We start from the raw sequence: 19,772 nt of genomic DNA, 5'->3' as shown, positions 1-19,772 counted from the left end.
TAGCTGGGTGGCTTTTGAAGCTCACTCCCATAGCCTCACTTGTGGGCCACATGTGGGAAAATATCACTGGTTATCAAATCATGATATTGGCTTTTGAGCTGACAGTTGATGAAATAGTGTGTTCTAAGCAGTCACTCTTAGCTCCAGTGGAAGCTAATCAGGCTTCACTAGCTTGTGGTTTCAAAACCTTTCTGTTGGGATAGACCAATTTAAACAGAATAACCCTAATCATAGTTTTGAATTTCAGTAGGCCTACTTCTGATAAATCTGTATTTGTTGTTTAAAACAAGAGTGATCTGATGCTGTCAATATCTCTCATCTTCAAATTCACTGTATTTCCTCTTTAAGTACTGGGGAATCATTACTTTCTGGTCCCCGTTTCCTGTGTTCTCAGTTCCTATTTATTGTTCAAGTGCACAACAGTTATGTATTCTAGCAGTATGTGCTGCTTATTCTAGCAGGAGAATCAGACTGCTTTGCTAATATTTCTGGACTACTGATGTAAGCTTCCTCTAAACAAAAGAAGTTTTGCATCCGAGCCAGTAAAAGCATTATGGCTGAGGAACAAGTGAAGTAAGTGTAGAGAAAGTGTTTCCGTGATCTTTATTATATATATTTATAAAGTAAATAGGAAAAGTGAGACCTAATTTTTTTCATTAATCCCACAGATCTGAGGGTGATGCTTGCATTCAGAAAGCTACAGTGTTTAGACCTGTAAGGTTTTATTTTAAAAGACAAGAAGGAAACTCTGCCTTCAGTAATTGAAATATCCTCCTGCCTTACTGACATAGGGATTTGAAGGCCACAGGTGGACTAAGAGCATTGTGGTGTTACATGTAGAGATTTCTTCTTGAGCTCTTATTACCTGTACCTGTGACTGTGCATTTTGTTTCTATTTCTTAGGTATATTTAGCTATACAAATGGAAACTCTAATTTCAGCATAACAAAATGCATCTTCAAAATGAGATGCTTGTTGTTGATTATAAGAATTGAAGTGCTTTTACCTTGGTTTAGACATGTCATCACAGTTGTGTGAAATATCTTTTGCTGTTGCTGGAATGGGAGCCATAGATATTCTGAGAAAATAGCCAGGATCCTGCTTTCCTAACCATGGAAATCCAGAACAGCCTAATCTCTATTTAACTACAGAAAACATAGTATTATAGAAACTTTTCTAGAAAAGTAAAAATTTGAAGCTGAGAAGGGCTTGAGGTTTTTTTTAACATCTTGACCTTAAAAGTCAAATCATATGTAGTACCTTAAATAGTTACCCAGACAGCTGTGCAAGCTTCTTGATATGTGTCAGTTTTTGTTTTCTTCCTGAAGCTGCAATACCTCTCAAAGACCCCATGGAAAGTTTTACAAGTGTTGGCTGGACACTTTGCTCTTCTGTGGTTTTTTGGAAGTGGATGGCACTCTGCAAAATGTACCTAATTCTAGCTCTGAGTCATTTTGCAGTTGGCTCTTCTGTTAGGGTGTGTATTCAGTGGTTTTTATGCCAGGAATAATTTAATCTATACCAAAATACCAAATATCACAGTTTCATGTGAAATGAAAGAAACTCTCATACTGCTTAGTGGAAGACATTCAAAGACAACAAGAGTAAAAAAATATTGATTATATGTACAAACTTCCAGAAGTTTCATATCTGTTGTGCTTTGTAGGTGCACAGAGCAGCCTGAGCTTTGCTCAGTGGGCTTTCAAAGCAAAACTGATGGTGAGGAGATCTCTGAAAGCATGGCTACATTTTTTTTTTTTTGTATGATTAGGTTTTTAGGAATGCTAGCATATGTTATTTCCTGTGAAAGTGCTGTAGTAGAGTCGTGATAAGAGTTTGGCTTATTACAGCAATGTTCTAGAGAACTCGGAAATTGCTGAAAATAGACTGTCATAAGGAGAGTCGCAGTCAGAACTACACTGAGCTTCATGCAGTAATGATAAGCAATATCTAGCACCAGCAGCAATGCTGCTGAAATACTGAGAGCTCCATATTTCTGGTAATGGACATTTCAACACTTTGTAACACAGGCTGAACAATGCAAGGGCTCTTTCGTTGACTTTCCGTAATTCTAAGTGGTTGCATTACTCTATTTTCACCTTTTACAGTATGATTTGAAAACAGTCAACATGGACTTTTCACGTCTACACATGTATACTCCTCCACAATGTCTGCCAGAGAACACTGGCTATACATATGCACTCAGGTGAGAACTCTTTTCTTCTTGTAGAGAAACTCTATGTTCTCAATGTTGTTAATTCTGGAGAGTTTAGCTTCCACGGTAAGTAGCTAATTTCTGTGGAGAAGCATGCTTTTTCTGCTCTGTTTTGAAACTCTGCTGCGTCCTAGATGGAGGAAAGAATACGTGTTGAAGTAAGGACAATGAGCAAGACGATGACTCAATGTTTATTAGTTGCTATGAATAACTACTCTCCGCCTAGTTACAACTGCTCTTTTATTTCTATAAATATGCCATCAAGCTTCTTGGGTGTTTTCTGGTGTGTCTTATAACTTGTGTGTGTGTGTTTTGTTTTGTGACTCGACACCATTTTCACTTAAAGCTGATTGATACCCACTCATTACTGCAGGTGTGAAACTGGGCTGTAACTCTTACATTGGTTTTGGCAAGCTACCCGTGTGAATGTAAAATCTCTATTCTAATGAACTTGTTTTTTTCCTGTATCTCTTTATTAACCTGACTGTTATTAGACTTCTTTTTCATAAATCACTTCCATTTTCCAAAAATAACTTTACTAGTGTTGGATGGTTTTGAATATGTAACATGAAAAGTTGTTTTGCCTATTTGTTTTGTTTTGTCTTTTTTTCAATAGAGCAAGTTGTGGCTGCTGATTTAATGTAACTTGTTGAGTTAGTAGATGTATTTTGAAGCAATTCTAAGTGAGTTCAGGTTGTTGGATTAGCTAATTTAAAGTTTAAAGTAACCCAAATTTGTTGGTTAGGATGCAGTATGACATGGCCTTTCTCTGCCTCTAAATCATTATTCTGTATTTATTGTCTTCTAAAATACATTATTTTGATTGGGGAACATCTGGCTACTTATCAGTTAAACAGAAAGTGGCAAAATTAAGAGGCCTTTAACTTCATGTTCTCACTTTTGTGTACTCTCAAACTGCACATTGTTGGTGTTTAGAATCATGGTTTTCTTTTTTAGCTATAGCCTGACGTTAAGCGCTGCAAAATGGGATGTGTTTTATGTTGCATCAATTAAATTTCAATGCTTCTTGAATTTTTAGAGGAGTGTTAGTAAAATGTTAGTTAAACAAAACTGTGTGTACTAATTTCAAGAATAGGCATGCTGGACAATGTAAGGTGATTTATGCGAATTGTCTCAGCAGATTCACTGTTACATTGCTAAGTGCTCTCAGTTCCATGTTGCAGATGTACTCTAGGGATTGGCTGAAATAATTTAACTCCTACAGAGGATAGCTTACCTTACTGTGTGCAGAGAAAGAGACTTTGATTCTTCATATTTCTATGCCCCTGTGAGCATATCTTTCTTAAGACAAATGGAAGTTGTCATATAATTTGATTTCTTTTCCTTAGTTGTGTTTGTCTGAAAGGATACTACTGTACAATCTTCTCTCTAGCAACTAATTTTTCTTCCAAAAAAGAGGGAATAAGTAGCTCTTAGTAACTTAAGACATTAATGTTTTTATTGATGATGATGCTTATTTTCAAGTAAAGTGGTTTGCTTGAACTTGGGTTTGGTTAAGACCCTTCCAAGATGAGTTTTTCTTATTGCCCCCTCATGTCAGCATAGAGTTTTGTTTCTGACTGAAGCAAACAAGAATACTGTTGCAGGAGCAAAGATTATTGTAGCAGGTAGGGAGGATGTAGAATGATTAAATCCTATTTGGAAGACAGTTCATTATGACTTTGGATTTTTTTGTAGAAGAAAAAGTGTTTGGCTTACTACATAAACAAAGATTGTTGGTTTGTGAAATTGAGAAATTGTGAAGAAGGCTTTATAGAAGGGAAGGGTTATATATCTTGAAACTTTTTGCCTCTCTTTGCTTTGCTAAACCATGTTAAGGTAGTTGTTCAGAAATAAAGCTGGTTAAGATGAAGTGTGATAACTAAAGGCAAGTTTAGTTAAACTGGGTTGAAATTAACTCATAAATTTTCCTTGTGTAAAAAGGAAGGATTAGGAAGGACTTTCTTCAAAATTTTCTCTTGAAAAATACCCTGTAATATTGGAAGAAAATACTTGGCATCCTGAAAGCAGATAGTGTACCAAGAGAGCAAATTTGCTACAGTCTTGTGAGAATACTTTTGCTGTGTATCTGCTGGCTGAATCTGTGCAGAATGCTATGTATTACTGATGTAGCTCTTTCCACTTTGGCTCAAGCAATATTTGAAGAATCTTAGGGAAGTAGTGCAAGTTGGGCAGAGTTGCTAATGAGAAATATTTTTATGTTCAGATTCACTTTACCCCTGCCCCTTCTTCTGTATTTGTTTTGCTTATATTCTGATCTGGCTTGTTCTGCCTTTGGCAGTTCAATCTTTACAAAATCTGCCTGTCAGCGTCTTTAAAGAAAATTGCTTGTACATGTCATGCTGCAGAAAGGAGTGCAGTGGAGTTGGATACCACCAAGCTATTAATAGAGTTGGTTATGACCTATTAATAGAATTTACATTAATACTCCCTGAGATTACTGTCTGTTCATAACTGTAGTGCTTCTATTTTACTTTTACTCCTCCAGCTCAAATCAGAAAAGCATTAAACTGATATAGCAAAATAACCTTTTTCCTCCTTCAAATACAACTTTAACTTGTGAATCTCGCCCACTTGTCAACATATAATTTACACCCTCCTCTTCAGGCTGATCTTTCCTTCTAGTCGCTGTCATCTTTGGAGTTGTGTTGATTTTGTCAATTTGGGTACCATTAACCATCTTTTTCTTAAAAAATACGTATTAAATCGTTAAGAATTTGGTTTGTTTGGTGTGTTTTTTTCCTGTCAGAGCATTAAATCAGGGTGTAACTCTGAAAAACAGTTGATTAAAATGTTTTATTTTTTTAATGTGCGTTCTGGAACTGATCAGAGCAATAGCTCAACACCTCAGGACAGTGGCCCTGGTCAGGAAGTGTGTGTACATTCATACGTTGATTATGTGCCTGAGTCCATGTTGGAAGGCATCTGTTTAGTTGTAGTTCTCTAGGTGTATTGTATTCAGCTATTAGTATCTTGGATCATCAAGAACACTGCTACCTGTTTCATTTCAAGGAAACGTAGAAGAGACACTCAAGCTCCTCCAGACAAAGCTATAAGCATGCTGAAATTGGCAAACTGTGCTCTCATTCCACTCGAAAATTAACCCCCTGAAGTCTAGGACATTCTTATTCTATGAAAGCTCATGTGAAGGAGGTATTAAGGTAATAGCTGAGAGCTGGAGATGTAAGACTAGGTCAGTCAGCCATGTGAGCTGTTTGTCAGAGGAAGAAATCTCTTTGCACTGCTTGCCTACACTACATTTAAGGTGTGGTGGTTGTTTGGTTTTTTTTCATTAGCCATATGTATTGTATAGGTTGACTTCTCTCTAGTGAAAGGACAAGCAGGTTTTTTTGTTTAGCAGTCTTTTCTGTAGCAGAAAGGAAAGCCACTTGCCAAAGCATGGCATGCAAGATGGCAAGTTAGGAGACTTCTGTGTATTGTCCTGCCAACAGAGGACAAATATTTCATTCAATGTGAAGAGAATTACTATCCTACATAAGCAAGAGAAGCTCTTTTTGCTTAAAAGATCCCATGATTAATTTTAAAATTATTTTTTCTTAGATGGTAGAGCCCAACCCCAGGCAAAGTATTCAATCCAAGCTGGTACACAAGCACATTTTGAAACACTTAGTAACAGCAAGTGTTCATTAACAGAAACAAATCGAGGCTGGTCACAGCTGTCAGCTTGTCCTGTGTACTTTGTGTTCTTCTGAACTGAGTATCTGTAAAAAACATTGGATGAAGATGAATAAAAGCAAATGTGTAGTGGCAAATGTAAATAGCAAAACTGAGTTCTGAAACAACTGTTTAGGGAGGGACTCAACAGTAAATAATTGTGGCTCTGACTCTTTAAGAATAAAAATGGGAGGAGCCGTATTTAATCTGTATTCTCACTTCCCATGTGTCAGAATGCAAGCTCTCTGAACTGAAGTTTTTCAGATGTTCCAAAAATATCTTTCTGTACCTAACCAAATGTAGAGTAGAAACCCTGAAGGTGGTTAGCACTGCAGAGATGTACTGCTGAGGGACATGATTTAGCACCAGATTTGATAGAGTTAGACAATGGTTGAACCAGATGATCTTAAAATCTTTTCCAACCAAAATGATTCTGTGATTCTGCATATCCATTTTCACATGAGAAAGCTCCTGCCTTACTTTCTCTCTCCTTCCACAAAGATGTAAGCAAGAATTAATAAGCATAACATATGCTGTATTTGGTTTAAGCTGTGCTTAGGCTACTGCCTTGCACAGGATTGCACTGCACATGGTAATGTTAGCAGGGCAGACCAGTAAGATGAAGCATGTAGTGCCAAAGCCCTGCTGTCAAATCTGTGCACTTTTGAGTGATCAAAAAAGTGATCTTTTAAATAAGTTTTGGTCTGGTCCTGTGGGCTGAGTGCCCACCAGCTGCTGGAGCAGGTAGATGGTTTGCCTCCAGTACATTGTCTGGGTTAGTTTATTCGGCTGAAAGGAGTGCAGCTCTCATGCTCTGATGCAGTCCCATCTTATATGCTTTACTTTGTACTTTGGAGCAGTTGGGAAGCTCACTTCAATTGCTCCTACCTTGTCAGTTAAATCGCTACTGTAAGTGTAGCTTCTAAGGCTATTCAGAGTGAGGCTTGACAGGGCTCTGGGCAACTTGATCTAATCGGGGATGCCCCTGCTGACTACAGAGGAGGTTGAACTAGATGACCTTCAGGGATCCCTTCCAACCTAGATCATTCTATGAAGTCTTCTGGTGTTAACTTACTTGTGTGCCAAAGTGATAAAATATATATTGTGTTATTACTTTGTAATGTTTAATAATGCTGTGAAAAAAAATAATTCCATTACATAGTTTTTTACACAGTCTAGTAGCCGTTAATATATATTTTGTAAAGGAAAAGCTTTGATTTCTAGTACAGATTGCATAGGAAAATTTACTCATTCACGTTTAATTTTCTTGCTTAGCAAGGGGAGAAGGAGCTGACTTTGTTAACAATGCCTTACTTAGCTCTTAATGTTTTTGAAAACAAACAAGCAGCAAGCCACCAAACCAACAACAAGAACAAAAGAAAACTAACAAAACCCAAACCAAAACACTCCAGGGATATTGAAGTAACAGCTGTTGCTGTTCCGCATATCACTGTGGCACAAGAGGATAGGCTTCATAGGAAAGCTGCCATAGGGCACTTGGCACTTACATACTTTGGGTTGTAGAGCTGAGTGGTTCTAGGAGCTGGCCTGCTGCTGCACAATGCTCCGTAACAACAAGCTCTGCTCAGTTCCAGGACTGAACTTTTTCCTTTGATTATAAATATGAGTATTCTACTTTGGACTAAACTTCTGTTTTAGTAAATTTATTTTTTACTGTCTCTTTAAATTTGCTTGTGTTTGCTTCATGTTGCTGCTTTGTCTTCATTGCAAGTTTTCATGGAGATGCTGGTGAAACTGAGCAGCAGGTTCTGGGGTAATGGTGTGAAGCTTGTCTACGTGTAAAGTTGCCTCAGTAGAATAAACCAGGGAAAAATGAACAGACTAGTAGTGTGATATATGGATCTTTGGTTCTCAAACAAGGAATTTGCAAACAAAAAATTAAACTGTCTGTAAATGAATCTTTACCTTGTAACCTAGAGTGCATCGTGATTTTTAATTTGCTGCTTGGTGTGGTGAAGTAACTGTTCTCAATGGCTTACTCTCAAATTAGTCCCAAAAGAACTATGTGTCTGAGGCTGTAAAAAATGCTTGCTTCTGGGTCAACTTCAAACATGGTTGTCATGGTGGTTGTTTCTTTCTAACAGTGATCTGCTTTCAGTTGCTAGTCTTCTAATATGATTTACTTAAGGGAACCTTGAACATCTACATGTTTCTGACTTATCTGGGTTGTGTGGTGTGGCTTCTGCGAATTGCTCCGTAACACTGGATAAACTGCTTTAATGGACACTAAAACTACCTTGAGAGGTGTGCTTGTTGCTAGCAGAATGTTCTCTTAGACTCTGCTAACTTTGCTGTTCTTATTTTGCTGCAGTTCAAGTTATTCTTCATCTGCTTTGGATTTTGAGACTGAAAACAAAATCGATCCAGTATTTGATTCGCCAAGAATGTCACGGCGTAGTTTACGGTTAGCTGCTGCAGGATTTAGTAAATCAGATGATGCACAAAATGATGCCCGTCATGACAGCTCTTATGCTGGAAGCAGGTCCTTCAGAGAACAGTCTTCTCAGTAAGCTGCCCTTTTTTTTTATCACCACAAGTTAATTTGCTGCTTGGAGTTGTGAGACTTCCTGTTTGAACATGATAATACAGACCTGTATTACCTGCTGGTTTATTCTTTGTTCTCAGTGGCTACTGCCGTACTTAAGAAATTAAATTATGTTGTTTGCAGTGAAGTCTTTGCAAAAGTGTAGATGCTTGAATGTGACAGTGTTCTTGTAAACCTGATGTGAGCTGTCACATTGGTGTTAAAATACCTTGACTGTTTTTTCTTTCATTTTAAAATGAAAGATGAAGATAAATGTGTTCTGTGTCTTCTTTTGTCTTTGCATTGTTTCCTAGAATGGTGAAGCAACGCAGAAGTATGAATAAACAGTCTGGCAGTGCAAGACAGACTCCGAGGAAACATCTATCCAGCTCTTCCATTTATAGCCAAAGCAGTTTCAACAGCCATGCCAGTGATGCATCAATGGTGTCCTCTGTATTGGATGAATCTTTGATTCGAGAGCAGACAGAAGTTGATCATTTCTGGGGTAGGTAATCAGTGCTCATATCAAACTGTGAAAACTGTCTTATACTATCTCTTTCCCGTCCACTTCCCATTCTGCTTTCAAAATGTGAGCATGCTTACTGTTTTGCCATAGATTTCTGCTTGTTAAATGCCTACTGGAAATTCAATCCAGTGCATAAACTTCACCCTGCCATCACTTGCTCTGCTACATTTACTGTCTTCAAAGTATGCACAGGCTAATTAAAGAATGGTAACAGGGAACATGTCTTTAATCGCCACAGGAAAATAACTTTCTTATTTAATCATAAACAGAAATGTTTCAACTTAAGGTACCTTAATCTGAAAATTAAGATTAGTGGCACTTAAGGATTTCTCAAGGGTTTTTGTGTGTGGCTGGCAGTTTAGTTTTACAGGTATGCTTTCCTGGAAGCTTCAATTTCATTGGAAAATAAGGGAGTGGTCTACAAAGTGTTGAGTAGAAGATCAACAACTTACTGTATGTCCTAATTCAGTCAGTATGCTTGTGAACTTCCCAGAGTCCTGATGTAGGGAATTGTTTCAAGATTAATAGAACACATTATAAACTTTACATTACCTGGCTCTTAAAACAGAATCTTAAAATCCAGTGGTACAGAAGTAGTTACCAAGCAGCAGAAAGAGCGTAAGCTTCTAATTAGCTGCTTTAAAGTCACATGGGAGCTAAGTAAAGGTGCAGTTGTCATTCATATTGTTTCATCTGCTGCTTCTGTGATAGGATACTTTTCACTGCTGCCCTATTATATTAATGTCTGAATGTATGGATCTCTTTTGTGGTGGACTGCAAAATACATTAAATGCTAGTGGTAAACTGGCTTTTCCTTGCAGTCACAGAACTAGTGGGACTTCTGTTATGAGTTTGTCAGATATAAGAATGTCCAATAATCAACTATGATTATTTCAGACCAAATTTTAATTTATTATTTGTTTCCTTTGAAGGTCTTGATGATGAAGGTGACCTTGAAGGTAACTCTGCTTTTCTTTTTGCATGCATTCTAGTTAATGGTAGCTAGTGATAGCAAGACTGATTTCAGTGCGCTTAATGTTTTACATTTGGTTTCCCAGGTGTTGATGCTACACTGATTCAGGGAAATGGTGATACAACAGCAGAACTGCAGGCCACAATAAGCAATGGCTACACATGCAGTGACTGCAGCATGCTTTCAGAACGGAAGGAGGTTCTCACAGCATACTCAGCTTCTCATGTGCCATCTTCCAGAATTTATTCTAGGGACAGGAGCCAGAAACATGCATCTAGTAAGTTACTTGCTTTTGTCTTTTACTTGGATACAGTTTAGCTGATGCATTTTCCACGTAGTAGTGTTTAAGCATTTTTCCTACCTGGCTAAATTTGCCAAGAATTAAATTAGAGAAATCAGCTTTATATGAAATATGTTTGTCTGTATCAGCTAAAACTTATGTACTTGTCAGCTTCTGATATAACTGTCAACTCTTTATTTCAGTGCTGCTCTAGGAATTACACAATTTCTAAATCAAAATGCTGTGGCATCTTAAGTTGAATGAGGAGAGGCTGAGGGAGCTGGGGTTGTTTAGCCTAGAGAAGAGGAGGCTCAGGGGTGACCTCATTGCTGTCTACAGCTACCTGAAGGGAGGCTGTAGCCAGATGGGGGGTGGCCTCTTCTCCCAGGCAACCACCAATAGAAAAAGGGGACACAGTCTCCAATTGTGCCGAGGGAAGTATAGGCTGGATGTTAAGAAGAAGTTCTTCACAGAGAGAGTGATTCCCCATTGGAATGGGCTGCCCAGGGAGGTCGTTGAAGCACTGTCCCTGGAGGTGTTCAAGAAAAGCCTGGCTGAGGCACTTAGTGCCATGATCTAGTTGACTGGATAGGACTGGGGGATTGGTTGGCCTGGATGATCTTGGAGGTCTCTTCCAACCTGCTTGATTCTACAATTCTGTGAATTTCCAAACTGAATTCTAAACACAGTGGACTGTTCCAGCCAACAGTGATTTTAAGAGGCTTCCCATCTGGTGTCAGATCTGCATGTCTTTGACTTTTTGGTCAGAGTCTTCAAACAGAAACCTCTGTGGTCTATTTAGTTATTTTCTTACAGAAACTTTTAGCAGTATTGCTACTTTACAGTGAGTGATTCTGTTATCAAGAAATCTCTGAAAGATCCATTCCTACTTTTTGTTTTACCTTACTTCTCCCCATTTAACCTTACAACTGTTAGAGTGTTTTTTAGAAGCTAAATGTCAACTGCTTGAAAAATCAAAGTCCAAAGGGAAAAACATACTCCAAATGGATTTCTTAACCACTACACCCCCAAAACACAAAACTGAATGAATATCCCCTAAGGTTCTGCTTTACCAAGGCAATCTACATTCTATCAATAGTTGTTCGGAAGTGTCTGCTTGCCTTTTGCATAGCATCTTGAGTTTCCAGATCCTCATGAGGATCATGAAGAAGTTTCTTGTGAGGCCTTGAATTAAAGAGGAATCCATTTTGGTGTACTGTAGTTGTGTTGTACCTGAATGAAATATGTTTTCAGTAGCAAGAAATCACCTTGGACTGAGATGTGACCTTGAATGCTTTGAGGAAAAGTATTTCTCTTTGGTAAATATATAGCACAGGTAGGAATTCTGTTGGCTTAACATAGTCAACTAAGAGTCTCTCTGTGTAAACTGTTTTCTGTGCTCCTGATTTGTTTTTGTACAGGAGAATTTTGCAAGAAACTCATCTTTTTGCGTTCCGCTCATCTTTAATTCAGTAGTTTGAATTAAACTTGAGGTGGGCAAGGGAGGGGGTGTAAATCGTGGCAGGTTTGTGGAACATTGCTGTCTCTAGGGAAGCAGCTTTGGGGGACTGCAGCTTTGTTCCTCTGCCTCTGAAGTGCATCTCTAGCACCTGAAGCAGAGTCCTGCAGGAACTGCCTCCTGCACAGAGTGAAGAAGTTGAGAAGCCCTCACCCTTTCAAATCCAAAATAAGAATGTAGTTTGTCTCTTTGCAGCTGAGACCCACAAAATCAATATCAACAGCTCACATTATTGAGAAATCTTGAGTTTTGTAACCAAGGAGTCAATTCTATTTAGAGTTCTTTAATTCTCACAAAGAAAAGCTATTCTTGACGCAGTCTTATGTTCTGTTTGAAGGCATTTTCACTAAGTGTATTTCTTACAAAAGCTCCTCTAATCTAGTGCATCCAGACTTTGGAAATCATACTTGCTTAAGTTTTCATACTCCTGTCTAGACAAAGGCTTTTGATGCTTCCTTCTCACACTCCCAGAAGGTGATGGTCACCAGAGAGTAGACGTGTACATCTCTATGCAGGTGAATGATTTCTATTCACGCTGTGTTTTTTCAATAGGAGGAACCTATTTCTACACGAGTAGGATTCTACGATCAGTCAAACATGCTGCAGCATCTTTTGCATCACTATTAGTGCAATTATTTCAAATGGTTTTGCTGAAGCTGGGTTATGATTTTAAAGGTACCTTTTTAATTGTCTTCCTTGATCTCCACACAAAGCCACTGTGTGTGTGTCTTGGGTTTTATTCTTACGGGCTTCATCTTTGGCACTACAGTGTTCTTCTGTAATCTTTTGGCTGACACCTGTCTTTCACCCTTTTTTTAACCTCTATTCTGCTTTTCACACTTCCCCCCACTGCTTTGAAAGAATCAAGACTCAGACATGTGGGATCTGTGTTAGTTAAAAATTAATGTGTTGGTTTTTACTGGGAAATGGTAGAAGGCAACGTTTAAATTGAAAAACTCAAACTTTTTGATGTAATAGTGTTAAATAATAACTTTTCAATATCTTTAGGTTTAGATTCTCTTACCTTTAAGCCCACTGTGCACTTAAAGCTTCCTTAGATCCATCTTGCAAAACTAAAACTGCTGTCTTCACTACTCTGATACACATCTTGTTTTCCCTGCAAATATTCAGTTCTTCGGTGGTGCTTTCTCTGCTGTAACGGCATGCTCTGCAAGAGAAGTTAAATTGCCATAGGTATAAGGTAGCTGATTTTTGTGTGTGAATATAAACTTGTTCTCCTGTTCTTTCTATCTCAGTGGTTTGTAACTTGCTAATGCTCTTTTTTCAGCCTTCTAAGATTTCTCATAAAATCAGTATGGAGTTAGTCTGTTTGCTGAGAGACAGGACTAGGTATCCGAGGTTTGATGTGTTGTTACTTAGAGGTTTATTTACTAATTCTGTGATCTGAAGAAAGCAGAGAGGTGTGCTGTTATTTAAGAAAGACAAAAGGATTGCACGGAGTAGGCTACTTTGGTCATTTTTGAAGTTTCCTGTGAGTAACATGGCTTTAAAAGTGAACCAGGCTAGTTTAGCTGAAGTCTGTTTGTGCAGTAGGTAAAATGAACACTTATGAAAGGCTTTGAACTTGAAAGTTAGGTTCCACATATGCTCTTTGAATGTATTGCAGCTCACTCAGACTACTGTGGAAGCATGAATGTAAAGGAGGTTTATAGAGAAGATAGCCATCTTGGTGTAAATGAGGAATCAATATGTAAGTATAATGATTGATGTTGTCTTTTAGCCCTGGCTTGTACACCAGGTTGTGGCTATAATAGTAGTATCAGATGGCCTGTGATGCTATGGAAGCTACGAAGTACATGTTTGGTTTGGAACTTAGATGTAGGGGGGAAGAACAGTGATTGCTTGGTATACTGTAGTTCCCCAAGCAAGTTTTATTCCACTGAAGTTTGCTTTGTGTGTATTTTGTTTGATAACTGATACTGTGAGAGAGACTTACTCAACTTGATTTGATCCTGGCTTTGTCCCATTAATTGACTGTTACCACAACCAACAGGTGATGACTGTAAGGGGAAGAAACACCTTGAAATATACACCACAGACCACATGCAATCCTCATGGGCTAAAAACGTAGCAAGGACCATTTGGCACAACTTATCTTATGCAGGTTGACTTGGACTTTTTTTTCTTTTGCTTTTACTTTGCATCCTAATCTCACAATGTTAATCATACATTCTGTTTCATATTTATTTTGGGTTTTGTTGTTTGGTTTTCTTTTTTGTTTGTCATTGTTTTGTTCTAACCTTCCATCTGTCAAAGTAGATTAGAGGTGTGAAATGTCTAGAAAATTTACTTAACACTTTTCCTGTTTGACTTGTTCTGATAACTTTCTTCTATACAAGCTTGGCAGGCTGCTCAGCTATTAGTAAAAACAATGTGTAGTGATAGCATACACCTTGTGTGTTAGAAAGAGCAAGTTAGGTTAACTTATTGCAATTTGGGAAAGTCTGTACACTCAATATTCAAAAATCTGCCTTTAAGTGAAAGCAAGGTTCAGAGATCTTATATAGGGATAGAATCTTCCTTGTGAGATAGGCATTCCCTAGCTGGAATGACAGAAGCATCAACAATTCTTGAGGGCTCTTTATTCAGCAAAGGATAATTATTTGAGACACTTCAATCATCTAAATGTTTTGCAAAATATTGTCTTGGTATATGTGTAATCTCTCAGACTAGATCAGTAAGTATGTCTGAGTTAAAAATGCAGGATTATCTTGTAAATATATACTATATTCTATAGAAGGAACAGTCCTAGTCTTAGATACAGTAATCGTTTGCTTCAGTTGTCTTTAGGTTTACATCATTTTGTTGCATTTTGGTGGTTGATTTTTTTTTGGTCATTTATTTTGTTCTTTTTAAAAAGACTCAAATCTTATATTCTGAAGGTCCTTGGGAACATTACTGAAAGTTACAATCCCTAAATTTTCTTTAGGGAACATTTTTCATTATTTATCAATATGTATTAGACACCACTGTTAAATTCCTTCACTAGGACTTACAATTTTTGGTTGTTCCCTCTTCCACACATGAACCTAGGTAATAAACTTGCCATGCAATTTGAGAAGAAAACCCAACAACTAGATGCTGTTGAAGTAATGATGTGCTTGAAACTTGCTTCTGTAATAGTACTGGTTTTGCTATTCTCTCTTACTTAGCATAGCGCTGTTAGATAAATATGCTACAGAAATGTAAACTTTGGAGCAGTGATATTCCAGTTGTACAGATGCTGTTGATCTTTATCTCTCTATGCATGAAAATTCTCTTTCTTAGTTGGCTTAACTGTACTTTGTTTCATAGTTATTATTGGCTTTGCTTTTAAATAGTGAAAAACCGAATTTGTAGATTACTGCAAGGTATGGTTTAAAGTAATGCAGAACATTGAAAGGGCAGAAGCCTTTAGCTGGTTTATGAATGTTACCACATGCAGTTAATTTGTTATAATTTAGGTTACTTTATACTTCACGTGTTTCGAACAGTGGGAGCAACAGGATGGCTTGTATCTCAGAAGGTGTTGTCTCTACTTTGGCTGGCCCTTCTTTCTCCAGGTTACTATCCTAATCCATGTGTGTGCATGGCTTGTTCCTCTTTACAAACTAGAAATCTGCAGTGTGTGGCTTGCACCAATTCACCTATGCTCATGCTCCAGCTCCTATAGTGGAACGCATGTGCTGCTCTAACTTTATTGACCAAAGTGTGCTTAATGAGAGGGTATTTCTGTTCACAGGAGGAACAGGAGACTAACCGGACTAAAATATAGGGAGGGGTCAAGAATAATGGGGTGGGGTTTGTTGGGATGTCACTCCTTATCTCGGTATTCCTCCTAGCAAAAATTGATGATGCTGCAAGTCCATGCATGTCTTGAAACACACCGAGGTCTTCAGTGCCTCTAACTTGGATGCAAGCATTAATAATGAATTTCCAGCATAGCTACATTGTTATTAACAAATGAACTTCTATCTTTTTGCATGGCTGCTGGTTTTGTTGAGTATCTGATGTTACAAAACTGTCACACTTGTGATAGCCAGATGTTAACAAGTTGCATGTGTTGCCTGTACTCCTGCATTTCTCTGCTGTACAAAGTGTTCTTGGCCACAGTTGGCATGCCCTTCGCTTGGTTTCTTGGAACATATGCTGCAGTAATTACATGTCACATTGCCACTTTTTGTCTTCTAGGGAGGGCAGCTTCCAGCATGTTCAGGTTGCTTAGATCTGGGTGGTATCAACTTGTTACTCTGCTGTCTTTGCTGAAGGTGTTTCTTGTAAAAAGGTGTGTATCCTTTGAAAAAATTGGTTAATATCTAGATAATTTTGTTCACAAAACAATGCAATATGATAAATGTACCATGTCTTGTAAACTTTTGTCTCTTTCTCTAGATGCCTTCCAAATATCCACGAGCTGTTACTGTTTCTTATCCCGCTCCTCTTTCTACTAGGTATGTGAATTGTTTAGTTATAACAGATTGGTGTGTGCTTGCTAGAGCTGTTTCAAAATAGCATTTTTAGTTTAACTTTTGGTGTATGAGGAAGTGAAAACCAGCAACTTTGTTTGAAAGCTTGAGTTACTGCCCTGTTCACAAAGTATTGACAAGTCAGTGAGTCTGAAGAGCAGTTTCATGTCTTTGTGTCTGAAAAACCTTGTAACTGCTTTGAGAAGGAGATGAAGCTTCTCAGAAGCTTACTGTGGGAATTCAAAATCCTCTGTAGTAGGAAAAAAAAGAAAGGAAGAAGCTACCCTGGGTAGAAAATGCTGCTACTTCTCACTAAGATGTTGCAAAAATAAGTGTAAAATTTGTGAAACGCTAGGCTTCCATGGAAACTTAAAAGTTGGAGGAAACCTAGATTAGATATTATGCAATGTGATATGTAGTAAGTAGGGTGTAGGGCAGGATATTTTCTATTGAGATAAAAAGCTGTTTTCACATCTGCCTTCAGGGAGCATGGCCTGTTGTAATCAACAACTGAAATCTAGGTCCCCAGGAAGCAGAGATGAAGGCTGTATCATGATATGTGTATAAGTTGACAGCTATACCACTGTGTGAGGGGTGTTCTCTGGTATTATTGAGAGTTTGACTTGCAGATTTTAAAGCTGGCTCATGCTACTTTTTTCACACTGGGGTAGTGTCCGCTGTGTAAGGTCTACCTTTGACCTCGAGGTAGCTCATGTCCTTTATAAGATGACAGTTTGTAGATACAACCAGTCTCAAGGGAGAATTTTCTGGAACATAGTTTTTGCTTCTTTTTCCGATTTAGGTATATGGTTCTGTGGGTTTGATGGCTTCATTTCATTACTACCTTCACTGAACTGGACAAAAATTGATAGAATACAGAGAACAGATGACTCTATTAGTATAACCAAACCAGAGGCTGATTCTTTTCACCCTGTGCAACCTCCAAAGGTAAGGGAGAACATTCTAGGGAAGAACTTTCATGTTAGTTAAGACTTCTTGAGTGCCTTCAATGTTTTGCAGTAACTACTTGACATATGAGAGTAATGTAAATGAATGTCTTGATTTTTATGTTAAACAAATCAAAAATCTTTATACCTTAGGATACCATCAATATCTTTGATCCTGGTCGTTTAAGTGAGCTGGAAAAGCAAATGGCCTCCCTGTCTGACAGATGTCATCACCATGATGAAAAATACAGCGAAGTGATGCTTCTACTCCTTAATCTTCAAGATCAGGTTGCCCAGATGGGTGACAAAAGTGAAACATTGAATCTAATAAAAAATGTGATGAGTCAACATCTTAAAGATATGAAGCTGGAGGAGAAGGTAAGAGAGTCAGTTATTGATGATTTCTGATACCGATTGAAGAATTCTGTTTTAATAATGAAGATTATTAGCAGCTTGACTTAAGGATTCTTTTGTTACAGAATTAACTGATAGGTAGTAAATCCCAGGGAGTCCTTGGCATTTGTTCTTCCTCTGTTTACTGATGACAAGATTCAATTCCAGATAGTTGGTCTAAAGTAGAATCTTACATTGCAGAAAAGCAAATGCATTTGTCCTGTTTTCATATCATGAAAGAAGACTTTAGGAAGGGCTACTGACAAAGGGGTTTTGTGATAATCTGCCCTATGTATAACTCCTGTTACTGCTGAATCAGACCTTTGTACTTACTACAGAGTCTCTAACTTCTTGCACTACCAGCAGGTTAAGTCACCTGATCACTCACAGACTGAAATAAAAAAATGCACTTTGTAGAAGATCTTAGTTGTGCTCTTTGTTTTCCAGAAGAAAACAGTGCTTTTCTATTCCCTCTCTTCTTTAGACTGACTTCCAGGCTTTACATCGCGATCATGAGCTGCGCATCCTGACTCTGGAAGACCTTCTTGGAAAGCTGTCTACTGAATCCAAGGTATTGAAGTTAGCTTTGCTGACTTGTAATTGTAAGCTGTTGATAAAATAGACTGGTTTTTGTTATCTATCCAAAGCCCCAGTTTGCTTTGCTATAGATATTGCACTTGGTTGTGTACTTGTTTCACCTTTTTGGAGAAGGTTTCAGTGCAAAGATTAAAAACAATGCATTTGATCAGTGAGGTAGGTTTTGTGGGATTCAGTCTTACTATACAGAGGCACAAACAAGCTTGGGGATACATCTCTGTATAGGTGGCATTAAAATGTGTTACTTACATTCTTTATCCTCTCTGTCACTTGTGTTTCTTTATATGTGTTAAGACCAACTTCTGTGCTTTTTTAGGACATCCAGAAGGAGCTTGACGTAGCCAAAGCAAAAACAGTGAGGTATGAGGGCTTTTCATACACAATTGGCTTAACCAGTCCTGTTGCTAACTCACTGATGTACATTTCTTCTTTGAAATACAGCAGTCTTTTGCATTGTGTCCATTAACTGACCTTAAGAATTTGTCATCAGCAAGAATGTTTCTGTCGTTCAGCAGTAACTGTGTCTTAACTGTGAATCAAATGTCAGACAAGGCCCACTTCCAGTGCCCTCTAGCAGTCCTACATCTACTTTTTTTATTAGAGAAAGCTGTTTACATAGGGAAGGAGAATTGGTGACTTCTCATTCTCTTTCCTTAGTGAAGTCATACAGTATCTGCTTTTGATAGGCTTTATATTTATGTTCTTGAACTGTAGAAATTGTAACTTTGGACCCTGTATTTAGCTTGTCAGCTATGCTACTTTCCACTTGTATTCTGTGTAACACTGGGATAAAAACTGCATCCCTACTTCAAATGGTTTCCCTTTTGTGAAGAGGAAAAGAAATACATAGTTGCTGATTTGCAATTTAAATTAGATCTAAATGTGAAATGGCTCTGGAGTGATGGCTGATACTTTTTTTCCATAATATGAACTGAACAGTTAGTTGTCTGTGTTGGTCATACCTGACCTGGTGCTTGAGTGCAGCTTGACAGTTGCCTCTAGTGTTGTTCTGGTTTATGTAAGGTAACCTGAAATTCACTCTAACCAGTGGCAAACTCACTCATGCAGATAAAGTTTGACTTTAATTTCCACAAAAATCTATACATGTATGTTTGACTTAGTAACTTGTCAGCCTGGTGATGTTCTGAAGACAGCACTGCTTGATATGTTCACAGCTTCAAAATACTTTTGCTTTGAATATAGTAAACTTAAATATGTTTTAATACCATCTTCAAGGACTCACAAGCTCACAATGTCTGTGATGAATAACTAAGCTAGGAGAACGCTTTCAATTAGACAAGTATGTTTACATGCCTTTAATTTGAATGATTCAAACTACTCTTTCCTAATTATTAACTTCTTGTTTTTGCCAGAGATGATGATGAACGTAGTCTGCTTTTGTCTAAAGTTAAAATGCTAGAGCTAGAGTTGTCTCAGATGAAGTCAGAGCTGTTAAGTGAAGAAAGTGTGAAGACAAGTTGCAAGAAAATAGATCTCATTCATGAACAAGTAGGTTCTATAACTTCTCTAACTGTCCTAATAAAACCTGATGCTACTAGATGTTATTCACGAACTTTCTAGAAATGTGCTTCAGTAACTAATGTGGAGGTTGTACT

At 37.9% G+C, this 19,772-nt stretch overlaps 1 protein-coding gene across 12 annotated transcripts in view; it reads left to right on the top strand.

The window, feature by feature from the left end:
- Nucleotides 1-19,772, top strand: part of SUN1 (Sad1 and UNC84 domain containing 1) — a 31,446-nt gene that overhangs the window by 5,690 nt on the left and 5,984 nt on the right. For 4 of the 12 annotated variants that reach the window (XM_064153719.1, XM_064153716.1, XM_064153720.1 and 1 more), the window contains exons 2-17: nucleotides 2,108-2,205; nucleotides 8,243-8,437; nucleotides 8,770-8,960; nucleotides 9,914-9,940; nucleotides 10,040-10,231; nucleotides 12,306-12,428; nucleotides 13,381-13,464; nucleotides 13,768-13,878; nucleotides 15,218-15,316; nucleotides 15,945-16,038; nucleotides 16,146-16,204; nucleotides 17,022-17,167; nucleotides 17,320-17,544; nucleotides 18,044-18,130; nucleotides 18,473-18,516; nucleotides 19,530-19,669. In XM_064153719.1, the coding sequence (XP_064009789.1) occupies nucleotides 2,129-2,205; nucleotides 8,243-8,437; nucleotides 8,770-8,960; nucleotides 9,914-9,940; nucleotides 10,040-10,231; nucleotides 12,306-12,428; nucleotides 13,381-13,464; nucleotides 13,768-13,878; nucleotides 15,218-15,316; nucleotides 15,945-16,038; nucleotides 16,146-16,204; nucleotides 17,022-17,167; nucleotides 17,320-17,544; nucleotides 18,044-18,130; nucleotides 18,473-18,516; nucleotides 19,530-19,669 (1,894 nt within the window). In that variant the 5' untranslated portion in view covers nucleotides 2,108-2,128. The remainder of the gene's footprint in view (nucleotides 1-2,107; nucleotides 2,206-8,242; nucleotides 8,438-8,769; nucleotides 8,961-9,913; nucleotides 9,941-10,039; nucleotides 10,232-12,305; nucleotides 12,429-13,380; nucleotides 13,465-13,767; nucleotides 13,879-15,217; nucleotides 15,317-15,944; nucleotides 16,039-16,145; nucleotides 16,205-17,021; nucleotides 17,168-17,319; nucleotides 17,545-18,043; nucleotides 18,131-18,472; nucleotides 18,517-19,529; nucleotides 19,670-19,772) is intronic. The other 8 variants (XM_064153721.1, XM_064153723.1, XM_064153724.1 and 5 more) reach the window with 8 other exon arrangements.

This window comes from Pogoniulus pusillus, chromosome 13 (assembly GCF_015220805.1).
Source record: "Pogoniulus pusillus isolate bPogPus1 chromosome 13, bPogPus1.pri, whole genome shotgun sequence".
In the NCBI taxonomy this organism is placed as follows: Eukaryota; Metazoa; Chordata; class Aves; order Piciformes; family Lybiidae; genus Pogoniulus; species Pogoniulus pusillus.
This window is presented reverse-complemented; position numbering and strand designations above follow the sequence as displayed.